Genomic DNA, 24,313 nt, shown 5'->3' with positions numbered 1-24,313 from the left:
ACCTGGCCGCCAATATCTCGCACTCCAGAACGCAACACTAAAGGTCAAACAAAGGTACACAGTCAGGATATGTCCAATAATACTAATTTAATAATACAATAAGCATAAACCAATAACAGGAGTGATATAAATCACAAACCGGTCAACAATATACATCACAATAAATATGACATTAATGATAATAGCCCAGCTCGGAATTGTCTACCCTACCTAAGTGCAGAACTCGTATTGCGTAGTTTCAGCGATAGTACAGTTAATCACAGCAACGTCGACGGCGATATCAGGTCTACAGCTCCAAACTAAGAGGTCTCGGGGAATGCAAATTACACGACACTGACCGTAATGTTACGCGACTTCCATACCGTCCGTGTAGAGAGAAGACCAAGATCAGCAAACCATACTTTCTGGCGAAACACAGGTCTTTGAATAAAGTTGGTTTTACAGCGTAGAACCACAGCAGGCTGTTTTGCATCTATCAGTCTCACATGCCGAATTGGTCAGGCATTATCGTGAGACATACGTTGGCTGCCACGTTGACACTGCACCAGAGCTGAGCTGAGCTGCACTGCACTGGTCGGGAGCTGGGTGACAACTTGATTAACTCGTGTTCACGTTCGTCTTGCACAAGCACGAACAAAAGAATATTAATTAGCAATGACAATACATGCTGTCTATTCTAATTCCGCAGCTGGGCAAGCCTCACTAGCTAACTGGGCATTATCAAAATACATTCATTTTACAGCAAAAATAGAATATCATAACATCTCCCCCATACAAAAAAGAACGCTTTTCTAAAGAAATGCGTTCTTCAAACTACAAATCCAAACTATTAATGCAATTTGACATAACAAATCTCAAACTCGTGATAAAGCATCAGCTAATACATTATCTTTTCCAGCTATATGTACTATTTTCAAAGAGTATGGTTGTAGCATCAAACTCCAGCGAAATAAACGATGACTCTTGGTTTTAAATTTTTCCAAAAACACAAGTGGATTATGATCCGTATAAATGGTGGTAGGACCATTGCCATTCGTCACATATATTTCAAAATGTTGGAGAGACAATACCAAGCTCAAAGTTTCCTTCTCAATTGTAGAATACTGTTTTTGGTGTACATTTAATTTTCTTGAAAAATAACAAACTGGTTTCTCAACCCCAAAGTCATCTTCCTGGAGCAACACTCCCCCAACGCCAATCAATCGCTAAACTAAAAGACTTGCTGAAATTTGGAGCAGCCAAAATGGGCTCTCTTATTAACACAGCTTTAATCTTTGCGAATGCCTGTTCACATTCATCTTCCCAAATAAACTTCACCTTCATACTTAGCAAATTGGTAAGTGGAGCCACAACCTCACTATAGTTTGCCACAAACTTTCGATAGAAACCAGACATGCCCAAAAATCTAAGGATTTCTCGTTTTGATTTTGGAGCCGGAAAGTTGACAATGGCTTTAACCTTGGCCAGTCGTGGCAACACTTTACCTTGACCTATGACATGACCTAAATAAGTCACCTTAGCTTTAGCAAACTCACTTTTGGTCAAGTTTACAACCAAATTGGCCCATGTGAGCTTTTCGAACAATTTTCTGAGATGGAGCAAATGACTTTCCCAATTTTCACTATAGATGACCACATCATCAATATACACAACACAATTTGGTACACCTTGTATTACTCTATCCATTAGGCGCTGGAAGGTTGCTGGAGCGTTTTTCATGCCAAATGGAAGCACTTTACAATGAAACAAACCATCAGGCGTGACAAAGGCTGATATTTCTTTGGCCTTATTAGTCAGAGGAACCTGCCAATAACCTTTAAGTAAATCTACCTTACTGATGTACTTTGCTTTCCCAACTTTGTCAATGCAATCTTCAATTCTGGGAAGAGGATAAGAGTCAGTAACAGTTAAAGCATTTACCTTACGGAAATCAATACAAAATCTCAAAGACCCATCAGGTTTGGGGATGAGAACAATGGGAGAACTCCAGCTACTCTGACTGGGTTCGATTATATCATGCTTTAACATGTACTGAACCTCCTTCCTCACCCTGGCCAACTTATCAAGGTTGAGTCTGTATGGAGCCTGCTTAATGGGGATAGCCTCACCGACATCCACATCATGCCAAGCCAAAGTGGTACGACCCAATTCATCAGAACACAAATGTTGAAATTCAAAAATCAACTCGCAAAAACTTTCCCTTTGAGGCTCGGGTAAATAGCTCAACAAAGACGACAAGTTGGACAAGGTCTCAGAATTGGATAATACAGCAGTTTGTGGATCCAATTGTGACATATCAAACTCTCCAGGATCAGGATCATCTTCGCACTCAAAAGTCTGATTACCAGAACCAACTACACCTATCATCTTATGGGGTTCTCCCTTACAATCAAAATACTTCTTTATCATGTTAATATGACAAACTCGTTGACGTTTTCGGCGATCAGGGGTACTAATTAAATAATTGACCTCACTAAGTTTCTTTTTAATCTCATAGGGCCCACTAAACTTAGCAGCTAATGGCTCACCCACTAACGGTAATAATACTAAGATTTTTTCACCTGGACTAAACTGGCGTGCTTTTGCATTTCTATCAAACTTCTTCTTCATAACATTCTGCGACACCTTAAGATGTTCAGCAGCCATCTCGCCTGCTTTAAAAAGGCGTTCTTGAAACTTGCATATATAATCTAACATATTGGTCTCTGGCTCAGCAACTAGAAACTGTTCTCTTAGAAGCTTCAGGGGACCCCTGACATTATGACCATACACAAGTTCAAATGGACTAAACCCTGTAGAGTCACTGGGAGTGTCCCTAGTAGCAAACAATACAAGGGGTATTCCGTTATCCCAATCCTCCGGACACTCTGTACAGTATGATCTGAGCATGTTCTTCAAAGTTTGATGGTACCTTTCTAATGCTCCCTGAGACTGAGGATGATAAGCAGAGGATTTAAGCTGACTCACCCCCAGCTGATGCATAACCTCCTGAAATAGCCCAGACATAAAGTTTGACCCTTGGTCAGACTGAATTTCTTTAGGAAGCCCATACCTTGTAAAAAAATGCACCAATTCCTCCACCACTACCTTAGCAGTTATAGTTTTCAAAGGCACTACCTCAGGATACCTAGTGGCCATATCCATGATTGTTAACATAAAACGAAAACCTGTCTTGGTTCTAGGCAATGGGCCAACACAATCAACCAACACCTTACTGAATGGCTCACCAAATGCTGGGATAGGCACCAAAGGGGCAGGCTTAATAGCAGGCTGAGGTTTTCCTACAACCTGACAAGTATGACACGTTTTGCAGTAGTCAACCACGTCTCTATGTAATTTGGGCCAGTAAAAATGTGCCATTATTCTGGCTTCAGTCTTTCTTATACCCAAGTGCCCAGCCACAGGGATAGAATGACCTATTCTAAGTATCTCATGCCGATAAGAGTGAGGCACCACTATTTGGTGAACTACCGTCCAGTCCTTATCAGCTGGGGAACTGGGAGGTCGCCACTTCCTCATTAAAACACCATCCTTCATATAACAACACTTCGGAAGATTTTCAGCCTCATTCTCACTCAATGCACTCGCCATTAGCTCTTTCAAGGTGCAATCTGCTTCTTGCTGCTCTACTAGTGAAGAGTGACTGAAGTCAGTCTTAATCTCACTACCATCCTTCAAATCACCAAAGAAAGTCTCCGCTAACCACACACCAGAGTCTTCCTTCACTACCTCTGACACCAGCTCATCCTGTCTCTCCTTACTAGTTTGTGACCTAGTAACAACACACGCAGGGAATATACCAGGATATAATTCAAGCAACTCTTCAGTCTTGTCATTAACCACAGGCTTACAAGAAACCACGGGGAGTACACTCACCTTACCCCCAGCCAGGTCATTACCCAGTAGAAAAGTAACGCCCTCTATCGGCAAGGACTTGACCACACCAACAGTCACATCTCCAGTGACCAAATCAGACCTCAACTCGACATTATACAAGGGAACAGACTCATAACCACCTCCAATACCCAGAACCAGCACACTGGCATCTGTATTTACATTATCTAAAGATAATACACCAGCCAACATTAAAGACTGAGCTGCCCCAGTGTCTCTGAGTATAACTACAGGCTTACTATCACTAACCTTACCAAGGGATACCTCACCCTTTGACACGAAGTTTTTATACTCTTCAGGTACATCAAGAATTCCACATCTTTTTCCAGGCATGGCTGAACTCCCTACTACTTTCCTAACAGGGTCTCTAACCCTGGCAAATGCTACTGGCTTTCTCCACTGCCTCTCATTCTTCAACTTGAAACACTCTGCCCTCACATGCCCTGGCTTCTTACAATAGTAACAAAGAGGTTTTTCCCATACTCTCTTGTTCTCAGCTGATTTAGGTGTTACAGACTGACTTTTAGTACTCTCACTACTAGCCTCACCGTCCAATGCACCATTAGCACCACGGGAACGCCTATTATTCCATCTGGGGGAATAGGACTTTACACTCTTCTTATGGGTTAATTCATAATCATCGGCCACAGCAGCTGCATTTCTAATATTTTTCACTTTATGCTCATCAAGGTGGGTTTTAATATTTAGGGAAATGCTATCTTTGAATTCCTCCAACAACACTACCTCCCGTAAACTACAAAAATCTTTCTCTGCCTGGAGGGACCTATACCATTTATCAAAAACTAGCTCTTTCTCCCTAGCAAACTCAACAAATGTTTGCCCACCGGTACGCTGCAAATGCCTAAATCTCTGTCTATAAGCTTCGGGCACTAATTCATAGGCTGACTGAACTGCAGCTTTCACAAACTCATAATCTGAATACTGCTCCTCATCAAGAGTGGAACATACTTCGCTAGCTTTTCCAGTAAACACGCTATGCAACAACAAGGTCCAGTAACGTTCAGGCCATGCAAGTCGTTTGGCAATTTTCTCAAATGACAAAAAATAGGTATCCACGTCCTGCTCTTGAAATCTCGGTACTAATTTAATTTCCCGAGCCATATCAAATTCCTGAACTTTACCACCACCATACCTAAACCCAAACTCTGACCCACTAGGACCACTTCTATTAAGTTCCTGCTCTAATCTCATCTTTTCCAACTCAAAATTTCTTTCCTTTTCCCTTTCTTGTCTCTCCTTTTCCCTTTCCCTTTCTTGTCTTTCCAATCTCTCTTTTTCCCATGCTATCTTAGCTAGAACTACCTGGCTGTCAAGAGACATCTCTTCCTCTTCTTCCTCCTCCTCCTCAACTAACCGCAAATGTTCACTTAATACTCGCACCATCTTAGATTTCAACATACCTGACAGTGTTTCACCAATACCTAGGTATTCCCCAAGGGCCTTCAACTCATCCTTGCGTAATGCCTCTACATCTTTAACACATACACTGGCAGATTTCAGAAAACTTTCAGCACTAAACTCTACACTAGAAGTCATGATGTGAGAGGTGTTAGATACACTATTTTACAATACAAATATTACGCAAATAAGACTCGAATGCACCTTAGCCCTAAACTAAAAGGTATCAAAACAATATCCAAAATTTACGCAATATAATGGAGTGACCAATTATGTACCCACAATATTCATCAAATATATTCAATAGTAAGCAAATTATCAGTATGCTTTGTTTGACCTGTTACAGAAATATGACAGTACGGATCAATACATACCCATGGTACATAACCAAACAAAATTCAGTACAATTTAAATTCATTAGTACGGCCACCAAACGCAATTCAAGCATTTATATATTAGAATGTACCATAACAATTTGTGTCGTATCCTGGCATGCTCGCCAATTTGTTACGAACGGGAATACGAGATAGTCTCCCGCGAACCTGGCCGCCAATATCTCGCACTCCAGAACGCAACACTAAAGGTCAAACAAAGGCACACAGTCAGGATATGTCCAATAATACTAATTTAATAATACAATAAGCATAAACCAATAACAGGAGTGATATAAATCACAAACCGGTCAACAATATACATCACAATAAATATAACATTAATGATAATAGCCCAGCTCGGAATTGTCTACCCTACCTAAGTGCAGAACTCGTATTGCGTAGTTTCAGCGATAGTACAGTTAATCACAGCAACGTCGACGGCGATATCAGGTCTACAGCTCCAAACTAAGAGGTCTCGGGAAATGCAAATTACACGACACTGACCGTAATGTTACGCGACTTCCATACCGTCCGTGTAGAGAGAAGACCAAGATCAGCAAACCATGCTTTCTGGCGAAACACAGGTCTTTGAATAAAGTTGGTTTTACAGCGTAGAACCACAGCAGGCTGTTTTGCATCTATCAGTCTCACATGCCGAATTGGTCAGGCATTATCGTGAGACATACGTTGGCTGCCACGTTGACACTGCACCGGAGCTGAGCTGAGCTGAGCTGCACTGCACTGGTCGAGAGCTGGGTGACAACTTGATTAACTCGTGTTCACGTTCGTCTTGCACAAGCACGAACAAAAGAATATTAATTAGCAATGACAATACATGCTGTCTATTCTAATTCCGCAGCTGGGCAAGCCTCACTAGCTAACTGGGCATTATCAAAATACATTCATTTTACAGCAAAAATAGAATATCATAACAATATGAAATGAGCCTTAGTATGACTGAAATGTGTCATTTGAGTGCCAGGGATGTTTGGTTCTGTTAACGGAAGTAATTCTTCACAAGTAAGCTTGGCTTGCACATTGTAAGAGCAAATGTTTTTGGTGATGGTGGGTTTACATATTGGTTGTAGGATCGGCCGTAAGCTTGTACATGACCAGAACCAAGAACATGGCTTACATGTGTTATTGTGTTGTTGTTTTTTCGAAAATGAAGAATCTTGAAAAAAAAAATCTTGAAAAAAAATTCAAATGCGAAATAATGGTTGCGTTTTGAACCAGTTACGTAATTCACGTAACTATTTTCTATTTCTGGAATACCCAAATTAAGCCACTCAAAAACTACCATATTTACTATCGTGCGATTCGCTGTTGAGTTGACTGTCATGAATTTGTTTTCGCGTATCTGTTAACCGACTTAATTAGTTGATTATTAGCTGAATTGCTGTGTTATGTCTGTCATCGTTCAGGCCTATTTGAAGTTTTGGACGGAACTTGGCTCAGTGATTTGGAACTAATTACGAGATATTCGTCGCCATTTTGACAGTTTATATTCATAGTTATTAATGTAGTGAACGATTAATCAAAAGATATGACGTATTCAGTACTTAGTGTGATTGGCTTTATGATTGAAGGTTACGCCCTAGAGTCTTTTTACTGCTTTGTAATTGGTTAGAGTTTTGAAAATGAATAAAGAGAGTTTGAGTTGGTCTTGGCGAATACTCCACGACAGACGCAGTCCTGGGCAGTCCGAGAGAGTCCAGGGGCGAGCCTTGAGGCAGTCCAGTTTTGGGCGAGTCTTGGTTCAGCCTTGTGAGAGTCTTGGGGACTTTTCCCCAGGGCGCTGTGTCTTATAGAGTGCTCGATTGACCGACTAAGACGAGAGCTGAAAAGTATTTCGTTGTGTGCGTCTTATTTGACTGTAAAGTTAAAGTGACATTCCCGATCCCGTACCTCAAGGGGACGATACGAGTTTCCCCCCTGACAAGTGTGGAGAACCCGAGAGTAGAAGATTTTACCCCTGATACGTGGTGTGAGAACCCTGGGCATTGCGTCTTACGCACATTGACATCCTGTGAAGAAAAGTGAATGGCGAAGGTGTGTCTTTCTTGCGAACCAAACTAGCAGCTCCATGGCAGAGACGACTCAGAAACCGCGCTTGACGACTAATACCGTTAACAGTATGGCACCGATGTACAACGTTGAAGAGATGAAGATTTCAGAACCATTTACGAAGGATGAGTATCGTATAGGACTGTATAATTAAGAATTGAGCGACATTAAAGACAAGAAGATGATGACAAAGAACGACCCGGAATAATGCGACAAGAGAAGAGACGCTTATAGACTTTGATTAGAACTTTAGCTATCTGTGTATTGCTTAGAGAACCGCTGGTTGGACACTGTAACTGACACTGTATAACTCAGGACGTTGAACTCTTTTCCACAACCCTAACCCTATTGTTCAGTAATGTAATGTATTGCTTGCTTTTCCTATCGTTTTTTCTTACCGTTTCTTTTAGTGATGTTGAATTGTATGTATGTAAGCGCCCAGATCTTTGTTTTGAACTGATATTTAGTGACGTGTGAGGTCCTTTATAACGATTTAAGCGCATTTCAGTGGACAAGTATTTGCAACACAGTGTTATGAGTTTTGTGATGTTTTATGGAGTTTTAATGAGTTCATGAGTACGGATTATGATGGGAGGAATGATTCCCCCACGTGTTTTTAAGAGTTTTGAGATTTGTCGAGTACAGAGATACCGACGTTTTAAGAGTTGTTTTTGTTTATGTGTTGTTTCCGGAATACTTCTGACGCTTTTTTGAGTTGATAGCACCTTTGTAACGTTCTTTAATGTCTTTTTGAGATGATAGTTTGGAGCGCTTATATACGTATTGTTTGATATCGCAAGCTTTTGTTCATGATTGACAGGATTATATGTAATTCAGTAGTGTATATCGTTTTGCTTTTTCCGTTTTTTTGCAAGAGGAGTAATGTGTTATGATAGCTTTGTCTTTGCATTCTGTTTCCCCGCCGTATGAATTTTGTTTAGATTAACGACTTTTGAGTTCAGTTGAAGTTTATAAGCGTATATGACAGGAGTTTGATTAATAACTTTTTATTTATTGTTTATTAGTTACCGCTTTGCAATGCTTTAATCGAGAGACGCATCCCTGGTAATCACGTGATCATGCTGTCGACTGCAGCGATTGGCTGATCGCTTGGTTACACCGCCACGCCTTAGTTTTTTCTGACCTTTTGATATAGAGTTTGTAACCTTAGTAACGGAGAAAGTGAAGCGACGGGTTATCTCAGCGAACTGTTTGAGAAAAGTGAGTCGATTGGTAGCCTTTCCCTTTTTTTGATTCATAACCGTTGATATTTGTGACTTTATAACCATTGTATTTAGACTTTATAATCATTGTACTTAATTAGTGTGTTTTACTCTTGTTGATTTATACCTTTTTCCTTAGTATTGTATTTAACCCTATGACGATGAGTGGCTGACGGTATCTTTGATTTGTGAACGTGCAATGCCGAGAGGCATATCTCAGTTTTCGTGAAGGGATGTGTCATGAATTTGTTTTCGCGTATCTGTTAACCGACTTAATTAGTTGATTATTAGCTGAATTGCTGTGTTATGTCTGTCATCGTTCAGGCCTATTTGAAGTTTTGGACGGAACTTGGCTCAGTGATTTGGAACTAATTACGAGATATTCGTCGCCATTTTGACAGTTTATATTCATAGTTATTAATGTAGTGAACGATTAATCAAAAGATATGACGTATTCAGTACTTAGTGTGATTGGCTTTATGATTGAAGGTTACGCCCTAGAGTCTTTTTACTGCTTTGTAATTGGTTAGAGTTTTGAAAATGAATAAAGAGAGTTTGAGTTGGTCTTGGCGAATACTCCACGACAGACGCAGTCCTGGGCAGTCCGAGAGAGTCAAGGGGCGAGCCTTGAGGCAGTCCAGTCTTGGGCGAGTCTTGGTTCAGCCTTGTGAGAGTCTTGGGGACTTTTCCCCAGGGCGCTGTATCTTATAGAGTGCTCGATTGACCGACTAAGACGAGAGCTGAAAAGTATTTCGTTGTGTGCGTCTTATTTGACTGTAAAGTTAAAGTGACATTCCCGATCCCGTACCTCAAGGGGACGAGATAGAGAGACGAGACGAGTTTCCCCCCTGACAAGTGTGGAGAACCCGAGAGTAGAAGATTTTACCCCTGATATGACACTGGAAAATCAGCGACAAAAGAAAATCGACAAGCGATGTGTGTTTACAAGTGCTGTTTTCAACTTTCGCCACAACGACCTCACTCTCTTCATACGCTATCGGTTTGTTGTTACATTCAAATTCTAGCAGCTCTCGTCTGTGGTACCTACTGACAGAGCCACATACAAGACACAGGAAGTGCCATTATGAGATAAACCTCACGCCTAGATTGACACTTCATTTGAATACGCTCCACGCATTGGTTGCTCACGAATATCAATAGCAACGCAAACTTCGTGAGAAACGTTTGCTTATTTTGCGATCACTTCCCAGTTCACTCTAATTGTACTCCGCATTTTACAAAAAACAACAACATTTCCCATACCTGGGGTATATAACTTGGCGATTTTACATAGAGCCTTACTAAAGTATTTTCCTTAGTTGTCATTTTAAATAATTTTTTAGTGGTTTTGCGAGTACTCATCAATTGTTGCCAATCGTCTTGTATATGCATAATGTCCGGAACTCCTATTTTAACCATTTAAAAAAATCATTATTCACATGCATACCTTATTGGCCATGTACTATCTGACCCAACATACCGACCCAACCTCATTCAAAATACACTCGTCCGGGGATGACCTTATATAATTCGGATACTATTAGAACTGGTTTAGTTAGTATCTCATGCGGCAGTGTGGTCGTCCCATGCTTGTGTTCTGACGATAACATGGCAGCAGTCGTACCCATCACCGTTGGTATCGGCGCCTTCGGTATATTATACTATATAAGGTACATGTAATTTTAAATTAACATTTTGTGAAAGTTATTACTTTGACAGTATCAAATTTTTTTTCAATGGTAGATATACTGGTTAGTGTAAAAAATATTGATTATGCTATATCCATTATGTATTTATTACATCAATTTACGATTGGTAAGTAGTCAATTTTTTCACGATGTTGTTGTTTTCAGCTGAAAAAAAAACTATTAATAGTGCTGTGTTACTGACTATTGCAAAAAGTAACGTTTTCCACATGCCTGCCACATTGTAGTTCAAATGTTCCATGACCGACCTGATTATCAACAACTTTTTGAAATGATATGGTTAATAATGTTATTATTCACTAATTCTAGAATTCCGACATGTATATATTCATGGATACATAATGTCGATCAAATCCATAATATCTTCAACGATCGGCAACAGAGTGTACTATCGTCCGTAGACAGTACTAGACAGTACTGAAACAATCGGCGCCCATTGTCTGGGGTAGGCATATATGTTGACCCAGATCAAATAAAAATCGGCATAATATTTAAGCAGAGTGGTAAATATTTATCTATATAAACAGAGTATGTATAAATGGAACATATTGTACTATAAATTACATCCTATACATTACGCACAGTTTTTAACCTGCCTCCAATTTAAGCCATTTGTTTCTAAACATTAAGCAAAGAAGGGTTATATAGCTTGACAATCTAAATTATCCAATGGCGTGACGTACTCTTCGATGCATTTGGCGATTCTAGTTGAATCCACGTGTACCATGGGCCCTGTACCGGACTACGCTTTTATATTGACCTATAAGTTTATGAGAAGATAGTCACGGGCACGCTCGGTACACATCAGGTGGCAGGCACTAGTTGTAGAGCTAGATAAGATATATATTAACTCTGGAAAAGATATAAATAGCACACGCATGGCTAATATATAATCGACTAAGCTATATAACATCAATCAGACACGAATATTGATATAACAAAAATAAACTTAACACAGCATTTTGAATATTTGTTTTAACCCTCCGTATGAACAGAGTCTTCAATATCAGTTAAAATGTAGTAGCTATAATTCCAGTCTAAGCATAACTTTTTTTAAATTTTTTAATACAATATAATTAATCTTAGACCTCCACAGACATGAAAAACACTTCAGGTTGTCAGGTGTTTATTCAATACCAACAAATATAACGACCATATCATCTAGTTTATTCTTTATCTAAAATTCCATCAAAAATGTGATTATAAATCACAGTGTGTGTGAAGTTCATGGATGTTTGTTTGCCTGTCTGTCTGAGAATTAAAGGTCATGTTCATATCATTTATTGTGTTTACAACCATTAAGTCAATGCGTTTCCAAACTTTGATAAATTTCATCATTTCAGTCCTCCCAGTGTTTTCGTTGTTTCTGACACATATTTAACTAATTTAGTTGATTTATGAAAATTTACAAGGAAAGTCAAAGGCCATGTTTTATAGACGTATTCATCGAACCATAGTTTTGATCTTCATATGTATATTTACATCAAATATTTAGTAAAATATAATCTGAATATTTTTATAATATTTAGTAAAATATAAAGTGAAAAAAACAATGGACAATTTACACATTTACGAATCATGCAATGAGTTTTTCATTTTAATGCAAGGATCAAACTAGATAAGTAACCTTGTGGATGCATACACAATACCGAACTACAGCATTTTGATTCTCTTGCCACGTTATTCAACTAAATTTTCATCTTCGCCCTTATTAATGCATTCGTTATGATACTTTCAAACCTTTATAAACCTTTCAAGTTTTTTTATCTTGAAATCATGAAAAGTGTCTACCTTCCAGTTTCAGTCACTTTTATTAAGTCTATTTGTTATATTTATAAATTCGTTGTTCAACCCCAAACTGCTTGGTTAGGTATTGATCGATGAGATTTACTTCGAAGTTGAAAGCATTCAGGGGAACTAAAGTAGACCAAATGACTTGTTGTTGTCCTAATAACGGTACCTTTTTAATTAAAATTGCCTGATTTTCATCAACCAACCTCTGGCACAGAACCATAACATATCCTTAATATATCTCTGTCATCACTGCAAATGTAACCGCCGCCAGAGTTGATCGACAATGAACACATTTTGACCTTTGATTTACGCAATCGTACGCGTGACATTTGAAGTGTCACTGTGTGAGATCGCGTGACTTTTAGATTTAAAGATATCATAAATAGCTGTTTTTAGAATTCTAAATAAATTACGGCATTCAATCAAGTAAATGTTTAACCAGATCTAGTCATTGCTCGTCAAAAACATACGACACACGCACAAAACAACATTTGCCTCAAGCATTTAAGTCGAACGTAAAATCAAACATTCGCAGTGTCTAACAACATATAATTACTGCGAACAACAACAATAAATTTTCCCAGGGAGAGATTAACTCACCTAATTTCATACAGGAAATGGTTCAAGGGTGGTGTGTGTAGGAGCAAGACAAGGATGGATGGCAAAACAGTGCTGATAACTGGTGGCAATTCTGGTATTGGAAAAGAAACCGCAAGGGATATTGCTAAACGCGGTGAGTTTTACTGACTTCAAAATGAGATTTACGAAATGATTACCATACTTTCTCTGCACTTTTATTTAGTTGCTCATGCAGCCTAACAATTCATCAATGTAACAGTTGGATGCTGCTCGTGAATGTATCAGGACAAAAACAATTTACTCATATTCTGATTAATGCTAATTATGAGTGAAGTTAGAACATTCCAATGCTTTATACATCAACCCATGAGAAAATATATCTGTCACCCAGAGTGACGCTAACTATTATCACCAATTCTCGATTAATTACATTAGCATTGAATCTTTATTGTCTTCTCGGAAGTGTTGCCAGGGTAACCATGTCACATCATCATGTCTCTGAAACAACTGTAGGTGCGCGACTAATTTTGGCAAGTAGAGATGTTGAAAAGACTAAAAGGATTGCTACGGAAATAACACGCGAAAGTGGCAATGAAAATATTGTTGTGAAGAGGTTGGATCTAGGTTCTCTGCAGTCAGTGAGGAACTTTGCAGCAGAAATCATCAGAGGCGAGTATATCTTAGGTGTACATGTTTATATAAGATTGTTACAAAGTTTATCTCAGATGGCATCAATGTAATTTGTCAGATGTTTCATACAGAAACCTCTTGATTACGACTCAGATGATATATGGTGCAACACGTTGAACAAAATGTGCCCACTCTTTTCACAACACCTGAAATTACTTCATTGCATGCTGCATGTATACCATGGAGTTCATTTATACACAACTTACTACCTATGTAGTCTATTGTAGTCAGTTGTTTTTACCTCGATTAGCGATTATCGTGGCCATACTTTTCACACATATATAACAATATACATGTATAGTGATTTGATTTGTAATGTTGTACATTTCAGAGGAATCCCATTTGGACGTATTGATCAACAATGCTGGTGTGATGTGCTGCCCGTACTCAAAGACGGAAGAAGGATTTGAAATGCACTTTGGAGTTAATCACCTAGGTAACAAATAATCAAACTAAACACACACACTGTGAAATATGTCAGTTCTCAGAATGATCATTACATCATTATTTATGTATCTGGTTATTATTTCAACTATGTATTTCTTTTATGATCATCCACAGTCACTTTTTGTATGTTTTGGGAATAATTATAATACAAGTAAAGTAGAATTAACAACACACCCAAGTGATATCCAAATTTATTGCCACCAAAAAGAATGTTAGATTAATAATATTAACAAACACATAGTTTGACATCAATTACTGACTGGATAGTCATTCAAAACAAAGTAATTGAGCTGATTCAAAAATCTAGGTGCTAACTATCTCTAACGGTCCTATAAAATCACTAGGTGATGCATTGTATTCTTTTTCTGACCACACAGGACACTTTTTGTTAACCCACCTGTTGTTGGATCTGTTGAAGAAGTCCGCTCCAAGTCGGATTGTCGTATTGTCTTCACTTGTACACATATTAATGTTTGGGATACACTTTGACGATATCAACAGTGAAAAAAGTTACAACAGCTGGATTGCCTATTGCCACAGTAAACTAGCAAACTTAATGTTTACTCGAGAATTGGCTAAGAAGTTAAAAGGTATGTATTTAACCCAATTATTATATGCGGGTAAATATTGAGTTCAACCAACGAGTTGATACAGTTGTGATACGAATATTACAACCAAACCGGAACAGTATATATGATTTTCAAAATCGTATTTATTAAAAATGGCTTAAAATGTTAACGATGTCTATAAATCAATCCGTTTTCTTTAGAAGTATACTTATAATTGTAGTATAACTATTTTAATGCCAAATAATCCGGCCCTTGGAGGCCAAGGTAGTAGTAACTAAAGTACTTATCACAAATAATAATCATAAGCCCATCAATTTTTGCTGATATTTAACAAATATATTCTGTGTGGTGCAACATAACACAACACAAGTTAGTAACCATGAGTAGGATCCGAATACGCCAATGGATGTCGTTCACTTACTCACCCTAATACATAACAAAAAAACAAGAGGACACTAGTATGGACACTAGGGGGCAGTATGGACCTCACAAAACTACTCATATGTATAATATATTAATATTATCAAATACACATCATAGTTAGCTCATCCTTGTTTCGTATATGTACAGGTACAGGGGTAACTGTTAACGCAGTCCATCCTGGGATTGTTGTAACAGAGCTGACGAGATATCTGAATGTCCTGGTGAAGTATTTTGTTATTCTTTCACTGCTCCCCATATTGAAAAACGAACGCGACGGAGCACAGACTTCAATTCATTGCGCTGTTGCCGACGAATTAGAAAATGTGTCCGGATTGTACTTCAGGTAGGCATTACATAAATGTTTCGTATTTGTTAATGTTAATCAATGTTATTTGTTGTTGTCGGTTAGCTTCACTAATTACTGTTTTGTAAGGTTAGACAAAAAATAATCTTGAGCTTACAAAAAGAGATGCATATTATTATTATTATTATTATTATTATTATTATTATTATTATTATTATTATTATTATTATTATTATCAACCTTTCTCGATGTTAGTTGACTAATTCTTATACAATCTCCATCTAAGTAAAATATCGATACGCATGTATATATGTCCCAGTTGATAGTTGAAATCAACAAAATTATTTAAACTACAATAGTTTAATTATCGCAAAATATACACTTGTTTGATAAATGTGTAATCTCACCGCAAATATTTTAAATATTTTGTTTTCTGCGTTTTACAGTCGATTTCAGCATTGCTACTTTTGGAGACACTCTCAATACACACTATTTGTATTGAACTGTATCTCTGACATATATGGGGGAACATCGTGCAATCTTAAGAAAACGGATAATACATGTACATCGCAATTTGTCGTTTTGTTATCAGGCTCACACACTGCGCCATTGCATGAGCTGCATGGTCATACAATTTACGATCATTTATTTAAAGTCTATACATGTGTAGTCTTAAATCCATATTTCGTATGTATGTTTTCAGTGACTGTGCACCCAAGAAACCAACACGTGTAGCACGAGATGATGAAGCCGCAAAGAGACTTTGGGAACTTAGTGAAAGGATGGTTGGGTTGAAAGAATAATACCTGTACAATTAATCAACAGCACCTAATAGATTGATGAAAGAAGAAAACACACAATTTTTTGTTACTTTTTTTTCACTGGCCGTTAAAGAAGCAATGTGAAACACCATTATATAATTCCCTTTACACTTAATGTACCACACTTTAAAAAAATACTTTATGTATCTCAATCAGTTGTTTTCATTTTCTATGCAATAACAGTTTTGCATTTTAGTATAGTTTTTTTAAAAGAGGGATGATTTCAATTTTCAATATGTCAACAATATCTCTCTCAAATCATCAAATCACGTTTTCTTTCTAGAGCATACATTTTTATAACATTCAATTGCTTTTACTTGATGCACGATGATTGTTTACGACGTCATTACTAATTACTGATCTCATTGTATATTTTTGTATGAATGATTTGATTTTGGTTGCAGATCCAGATTAGACAGGATTGTATATGAAATATGTCTGCTTTTCTATAAAACTATAATAAAAAACACTAGTTGACATTCAAAGTCGTAGTTCGATAATGTGTGTGAGTCATTAGTTGATACTCGATTGGGGCAGTGAATTAAAATATGTGGTCAGATGTTAATGGTCAGGTCAACCTGACATTGAATAATCTTAGTTTTACGCTTACAGCAACCAGACATTTGAATATGCTAAATTAACTGGTAATAAACACATGAATGAAAGATATTTTTTACTGAAATTAAACCATGCACATGCGCACTTCCCAATCAATCAATAAATCAATCAATCAAGTGAGGGGATGAGGCTGCAAGAATATTTTGTAGTGGTCAGTGGTCATAACAAGGACAACATTAATCACTGGATCACCGTCGTGTCCAAAACTTATTGATTTTTACCAACACATTAATTTTCCGTATACTAATTAATTAATCTAATGAATTAAGCAAGATGTATGTACATCCACCTCATAATTAATATTTGTGATTGAAACAAATGTAATTGCAAGTAACAGTCACATATCTACAATGTATGTGGCGAAGGAGGGTTGTTATTATTTATTATTAACGCAATTATATATTTCAAAAAACATTTATATTCAGTTATATGTTAAAAATAATATGTGACAACTTATACACATTATGATTATTTACAATAATTATAGTTCACAACAAATATTTATAAATGACGGATAAATTATTTGTATACCATATAGATTTACTAATTTATTTAGTTAAATTGGCAATGTTGATTTGTTAATATGTTATAACATCATTGTTTGTCGAGCATATGTGAAATTCAGTACCGGTCTCACCACCGATACTGCGAATGTGGCATATAATCAATGCAACGCAGTGTATTTCAGAATATTTGCAACTACTCCAAAGGTAGGCTTATTCATTATATGACAAAAACGACAACTACAATTCTACTTTTACACACTGCACAATAAGTTAAATCAACTTGACAAGAGTTTAGTCAAAGTCACGGGGCAAGAGTTCAATTTTGTTCCAATTTATATGCACTCTTGTCACCTGACTAGTCCCATGGTAACTCCTGTATTAGAATTTCCAGAAACAGGAATGAACACAAATTGATGACGTCGCAAATACAAAACATCTCCAATAAGATAGGGAAAATCACATAATAATTGAATGATAATAACAGTAGCAAAGCATATCACATAAAACGAATCTTCCACTCCGTGGAATCACATAAGTCGATCAAGACTCGAGTTTGTTCTTTGATACAACTCGCTTCAGTAAATCAATGTATAGTGAGTAATAAACAACTGTGAAGAAAAAAAAAATTATCCAGCGCACATTATTGGTGCGACCTATGTAACAAAAAATAAAAATTAAATTAAAAATAAACCGTCTCGGAATTGATAAAGTACCAGAAAATTAGTTAGATTTTAGTAGATAAGAATTGTTTGTAGAGTTTTAAATCAAAAAGTCAGGGGATAGATGTAGTATTTCAAACACCAAATTTGAAAAAAATCCCGGCTTGAGATGTGGAAATACATGCCTTGGCATTAGGGTGGCGATTGAATCAAGTATGTGGTTCGAAAGCCACAAATCCCAGATTGGAAGAAATTTCCCAAATATGTACATACCTGTGTCTGTACTGCCCTCGATCGTTTATTCGGGCCGTCAACTCTATAACTGGGTGAGAGTCAATCAGTTCGATATATGACATTTGTTTTTTCCCTCTCTGACATGTTTTGTTATCGACAGATTGTCCATAATTGTTAGTACACACGTATTTAGCTCTCCGAGCACATGATCACATGTATGCACACATGTAGAGAGGCCTTGCTAAATCTTGCTAAGCATTCAAATAAGATAATTTTGCACCTGTTATCTATATTTTAAAATCGTTTTTTGAGTATGTTCCACTATTCACAATTCTACAAAATTTCAACAGTCTATAGCCAAGACTTTTTGGATAATAAAAAGCAAAAAAAAAAATTCACTCCAAAGTGCCCACGGACCTGCATCTCTACCTTAAGTTAGCCATTAGTAGTAATACTCCCAAAGATGAAATGTACGTTGCTGCCCAGTGCCGGAAAGGTAATATTTTGTTTTTAAAAAGGAATTTCTCTTTCAAAGAGAAAGCTAAATATGTCAATTTGATATAATCACGAGTACATTCAATTCTAATTTATGGAATCAATTAACTATGATAATGCAAACTATTTGTTTAATAAAAATGTCGTTGTCTCAAAGTGTACATTGCGCAGAATTAGGCTTTTTTATTATTGCATATTTTAACTTATAAAGGATAATATTCGTGTAACTATGATTGATATTAATGCGCTAACATGATCGACATGTATATTTAGCAATGTATCATTTATTTATTTCTAAAATCAAAAGTTATTGCCGATTAATGGTCTCGCAATATAACATTAATTAATAAAATAATTTACGCATATAAACTTTTTATATTAGAATCCCGGCCATGTTTCTTTTTTTCTTTAAATACACGAGTATCTGAGTCGTATTTTTTTCGAATTGGAATACCTTGGCTTGTGTATGTGAACATAAGTCTCCAAATGCCAATTATGCGGCAAGATTACCAACAGTTGCAAAAGCCGGTGGTGAAAATATTGAGTTACCGCGAGTCGTAATATTTGTATTTCCTAAGGTAGGTAGGTAGGTAGGTAGGTAGGTAGGTAGCGGCCTGAAACAGCTTTAGCCCGCCCCCCATGTCGAAGAGGAACGGTCAAAACTTCTTGTTATGCAATCTGTGATGCAGATATAACTACGTATAACTTTTGGATCTACAGCGCTGATCTACAAATTAAATTGTTTGGGAATGAGTAAATCTTTGGGGAAATACGGATGATTTTTTGGGCTTTCTGGGTTTTCTTCATTGACCGATAGTTGAATACACACATTGAGGAATTATGGAAATACTTATTTATACACGCGAAGAAATAATATAAAAAAAAAAATATCAGGCAAACGTATCGCTGGACATCGGCTCTGAACTTATAACTGCATTTGTCTATTATGATAGTCTGTGAAATAATATTTTAGTTGTAGCGCCCTCTTGCGGCCTACCGGGAGTTGGGGAAACCCATCAGACAAAACCATGGCTGGAGCAGGGGGTAAGTAATTGAATTGATGAGTTGATTGTAAAACGGTGATTCACAGTTCAAAGCCATTCAATTCTAGACATTATTTATATTTATACTAAATCAAAAATATGGAAATGCAATTTTCTTTGCTAAACTATATGGCATTTGAATACTAAACAGACAAGTCATCATTGTTCATCCACCCCCACCCACAAAATGTATAGTGCTATTTCAAAATGGCGACGTTCAGGAAAATACTTTTCTCGCCATGTGCAAGACACTATCATCATGTTTCACAACCAGTTCCGCGCATTGTTAGACAATTTAATACCAGATGCATTACCTTAAATGACTTTCTCACCAATAATCGATATATCAGAACCGCGTGTAGGTTATACACATCGGGACCGGGGAAGGACGGTCCTGCGGCTACACCCGGTTCTACTCAACCCCTTGGTTCGATCTTGAAGCAGGCCGAAGAAGAATGGAAACAAGAGCAAAAGGCAAAGGAAGAGGCTAAAAAGAAGAAAGGGAAAAGTGGATTCGCAAGAGCGCAGAAGTGGGCGTTTATTGTTACGTTTGGATCATTAGGACTTGGTGGTGTATTTGCTGTCTTTGATTTTGGTAAGTCGTTTGATTACTTAATATCAAAAATAATATACCTGTTTAAATTATTTACGTTTTGTAACAATGTCTCACTTATTATAGTTATTTATTTAAATTATTATAAGTTATAATTATTATATTTGTAAATTTTATAAGTTATTCATAAATTTAAGCTGCTGAGGGCGAAAAACCAATTGAAAACAAATTGATGAAACAAAATACATTCAAGAAATTTATATCACTATATGATCAAAATATTATGCAAGGATTGGCATGTCATGAAATACCATTCAGCTTAATGTTTTAGTAGGTTTGTGAGTTTGGACCAAGGTTAATTTGTGTAGTTAATATTTAGGTAAATTTTACCAATATATGAATACCCATTGGGTCACATGACTGAAATGCACTACGTCGTCTCATCGTGGTATGTGATAGTGGTGAAGAGATTTAAAAAGTACATTGGTCTTGTAAATAATCATCTCATACATATAGCCTAGGACATTTGTTGAATTTAAAAAAAGATTACTTCTATGAACCATACTTATCTATTGGTGAAATAAAACATACAATTAGGATGGCCAAACTTAGGACCAGCAACCATGATTTGCATATTGAAAGAGGCAGATATACACATCCCAAAAAACAATCATTGAACAGAAACAGTGTGATAGTAAATCTTGTTGAAGATGACATACATTTTCTGATTATACCCCAATACCTACTTTCCCAAATTAACTTTCCAACACAAATTATTAAAAATATTGACAAATTTATATACCTAATGCAGACTAATGACATTTGTACATCAATCAATGTTGTACACTATATTCATACTGCTTTCAACATGCTGCTTTTTTTTCATTTCATATTTATGTAAATTGTTATTGCTACATACTGATAGAAACTTGTATTTTTACAGATGCAATAAACAATATTATTATTAATATAGTCTAATATGCATATATTTACATATCTTCCCAGGTGCACCCAAAACAGATGAGCAGGGAAACAGGGTAAGGATGTTGATTATTGAAAACTTTGATAACAGCGGTGTCGCATACGACTTGTTTACCACTTCCGTGTGACTGAGAATGTTCTAGATTTTGTTTAGAAACTGGTTGAATAGGTAATAGAACACTGTAGGAGGCAATAGAAGGTAATGGAACATTCTAGAAATTGGTAGTAAGTTCCAGACTCATTATGTATGCTGATGTAATGGTCTATTTATAGACAGTGTGGGTATATATAGGGGAGTTGTTCAGCACTGAGTTCAGATCGGAGATCTCGTTGAATTGTATTGGAGTTTAAGTATCTAGTTATTGGAGTAGTGGAGTTTTACCGCGTTATTGTACTTGATGTTTGCAGAGTATAATAATACCAGTACCAGTTGAAACCTCATCTGTTGGCTCCGTGTTCGCATGTTATCATCGCCGCCAGGGAAGTCTTTCTGTTACTGTTGCCATTTTGGTATTTGAACCATCACACCTGTACTATACCAATTACGGTTATATTACGTTGCGTGTGACAAGCGGTTATTATACATGGCAAACCAGGAAAATACTGACAATCCCATCTTAGATGGTCGACTGGCGGCCATTGTTGATGCCCCATAGTCGTTGTGCTATGTTGTGTTCAGTCTAGTATCTTTCTTAGATTTTCCCATACAGATTTCGTAGAATACAAATGAGCCATAGAAGGTGTTTGTCATGTTGTGTTTTTGAACTCTATTTTATTTAATAAAACAAATTGTAATTAAAAAACAACTTTTATCCCCTATTGTAATTGTATTATCAATCCACTCTGCAAATCCGTGATCTAAATCTGTGCTGGAAAAAGCTGTAATAATACAATATTTGTAAAACCAAGGATTATAATGGGGATATATATAATGTATATATATAGCCAAGAAAAGAAATCCTAATAAAATGCTGGGTTAAATTTGTATTTCAAAATGGACTACCTTTTAACAGGTTATTTTATGACAATCATTTTATATAAGGTTCATTAATATAAGACAGAATAATTACTAATTGGAAGGTATTCTCATAAAAGGATTATTTTAGTTACCAGTATCTTCTAGTCATCCATTACATCAAACAAACAAATTCATCTATGTTGAGTTTTTGGAAAGAATTACCCGGTATTTTTTTCCTCGGTGTAAGTGATGTGATATGAAGATGTTGCATGGAATAAAGTTGCCCGAGATTATTGTAAAATTGCATACATACATTTTTAGAAATACAAATAGTGATCAAGTCTGTAAAAGAACTTGATAGTGTTCATCCCAGGCTGTTTTGCTAGCATTTTTGTTTAGCGTGTATTGTGAAAGTTTTGTGATTTAGAATACTGTAAAACCATTTAATTTCATTATTTTGGTGTTTTGAGCTTCACGAAGGAAACTATGAGTTTTTTTGTTATTCCGATTTACTAGTAATTTAGCAAATTTCACTTATTAACAAAAGTAGCAAAGTTAAAAACCAGCGAATAATTAATGTATGGTGATAATGAGTTGGAGATGTCGAATCGGATGTTTTGTTCATCCAAAAAACTGGAGACATTCGTCTTGAGTTCTACTGTCCAACGACGAGATGGTCGTATGCAAATGAGCTATCATATCGGTTGACTGTTTGTATCGCGGTGCTTGTCCTGACGGTTGGTGTAGCAAATGTGTTGCTATTTGGTATTGATTCCAGTCATAAATGGTTAGAAGAAACTGGGCGATTATGCTTCCTAGAAGACAAATCTAGTTGCATTCGAAATTTTAAATCAGAAAGCCGAAATTCTTTTATGTTCGTTGAACCAAGAACAATGGGCTATGCAAATGGGACGTTGACAAGCTGCTTCAAGGTATGCCAATTAGGCAGTGTTATTATACGTTCATTTACTCTGACTGATTATGTAACACGCGAGTTTACAAACCCATTTATTGCACACTTGTTACAATTAGCTGGTGATATTGAACTCAACCCCGGTCCCCGTGATAATGATGTCATTGAAGCCATGAAGTCAGAACTACTAAACGAAATGAAAAAGATGAGGGAAGACATACATCATGAGTTACAAGACCTGAAATCTGAACAAACAAATTTACGTGAGACGTGTTCAGTGATAAGCCACGAGTTTGTTCAACTTAAAAAATCGTTTGACAAAGTTGAAGTGGACGTTCATGAACTGAAGGAAAGTAAGCATGCAGTAAATTTAGACTTGGCCTCTATATCTATGAAGCTGGATGAATTATTTGATCGCATAGAAACCGTAGAAAATGATGCAGATAAATCGGAATCGTTCTTGCGGAGAGAAAATGTTCGGCTGTACGGAATTGAGGAGATACCGGATGAATCGTTTGACCAATGCAAGGAGCAAGTATTGCGTATTTTGAATATGCATGTGAACAAAAAGCAGTGGGTACCTCGTGATATAGTTAGAGCATATCGAGCACCAGGTAGTAGAACAAATAGTGCGCGTCCTGTTATCGTAAAGTTTCACCACTGGGACGATAAAATGATTGCGTTGGCGGCCAGATCGGAACTTAAGGAGGTTGGTATCGGCATTGGCAACGACCTTACAAAGCGACAACGTAAAACCGTTACGGATTATAAGAAGCAAGGTAAAATTGCTTATTACAAGAGTGGAAAATTGGTTGTAATAGATAAGAAGATAGAAATGAATAGTACAAAGAAAACAACAGAGTTACAAGGTCCAGAAACACGGCTACAGAAACGCACAAAAGAAAACGCCAGGACTAACATAACAAACTAGGGGTGTGGCCTTGGCCCAAACATAGTAAGTTTTCAAACTTGGAATGTTCAAGGTTTGAATAACAAAATTAGTTCTTTAAATTTTGATGTAGTATCTTTTATTGAAACATGGG

General features: G+C 36.8%; 3 protein-coding genes across 3 annotated transcripts in view; 2 read left to right on the top strand and 1 right to left on the bottom strand.

Annotated features, from left to right (window-relative positions):
* Nucleotides 1–1,164: 1,164 nt before the first annotated feature.
* LOC100371911 (uncharacterized) lies at nt 1,165–5,451 on the bottom strand. The gene has a single exon (XM_085505249.1). It carries the CDS (start codon nt 5,449–5,451, stop codon nt 1,165–1,167), a length of 4,287 nt encoding a protein of 1,428 aa, XP_085361375.1.
* A 5,096-nt stretch (nt 5,452–10,547) lies between these two features.
* On the top strand, nt 10,548–16,335 carry LOC100370050 (retinol dehydrogenase 12-like). The gene is made up of 7 exons (XM_078007506.2): nt 10,548–10,647; nt 13,092–13,210; nt 13,570–13,725; nt 14,078–14,182; nt 14,571–14,783; nt 15,333–15,528; nt 16,193–16,335. Exons 1-7 carry the CDS (start codon nt 10,586–10,588, stop codon nt 16,290–16,292), a joined length of 951 nt encoding a protein of 316 aa, XP_077863632.1. The 5' UTR covers nt 10,548–10,585; the 3' UTR covers nt 16,293–16,335.
* Nucleotides 16,336–18,795: 2,460 nt separating this feature from the next.
* Nucleotides 18,796–24,313, top strand: part of LOC102806346 (mitochondrial import inner membrane translocase subunit TIM50-like) — a 32,915-nt gene continuing 27,397 nt past the window's right edge. Inside the window, exons 1-4 of the mRNA XM_085505243.1 lie at nt 18,796–18,823; nt 19,796–19,866; nt 20,310–20,460; nt 21,424–21,455. Of these exons, the coding sequence (XP_085361369.1) occupies nt 18,796–18,823; nt 19,796–19,866; nt 20,310–20,460; nt 21,424–21,455 (282 nt within the window). The remainder of the gene's footprint in view (nt 18,824–19,795; nt 19,867–20,309; nt 20,461–21,423; nt 21,456–24,313) is intronic.

This window comes from Saccoglossus kowalevskii, chromosome 2 (genome assembly GCF_978046115.1).
Source record: "Saccoglossus kowalevskii chromosome 2, keSacKowa6.1, whole genome shotgun sequence".
NCBI classification, from domain to species: domain Eukaryota; kingdom Metazoa; phylum Hemichordata; class Enteropneusta; family Harrimaniidae; genus Saccoglossus; species Saccoglossus kowalevskii.
The sequence above is the reverse complement of the archived record's forward strand: the minus strand, read 5'-3'. Positions and strand labels throughout refer to the sequence as shown.

Excerpts from the sequence above, each read along its gene's own strand:
- LOC100371911 (XM_085505249.1), bottom strand. The coding sequence starts at position 5,451 with ATGACTTCTAGTGTAGAGTTTAGTGCTGAAAGTTTTCTGAAATCTGCC.
- LOC100370050 (XM_078007506.2), top strand. The coding sequence starts at position 10,586 with ATGGCAGCAGTCGTACCCATCACCGTTGGTATCGGCGCCTTCGGTATA. Across the intron at positions 13,726-14,077 it reads TGCAGCAGAAATCATCAGAG|AGGAATCCCATTTGGACGTA; the intron begins GCGAGTATATCT and ends TGTACATTTCAG. Across the intron at positions 15,529-16,192 it reads GTGTCCGGATTGTACTTCAG|TGACTGTGCACCCAAGAAAC; the intron begins GTAGGCATTACA and ends GTATGTTTTCAG.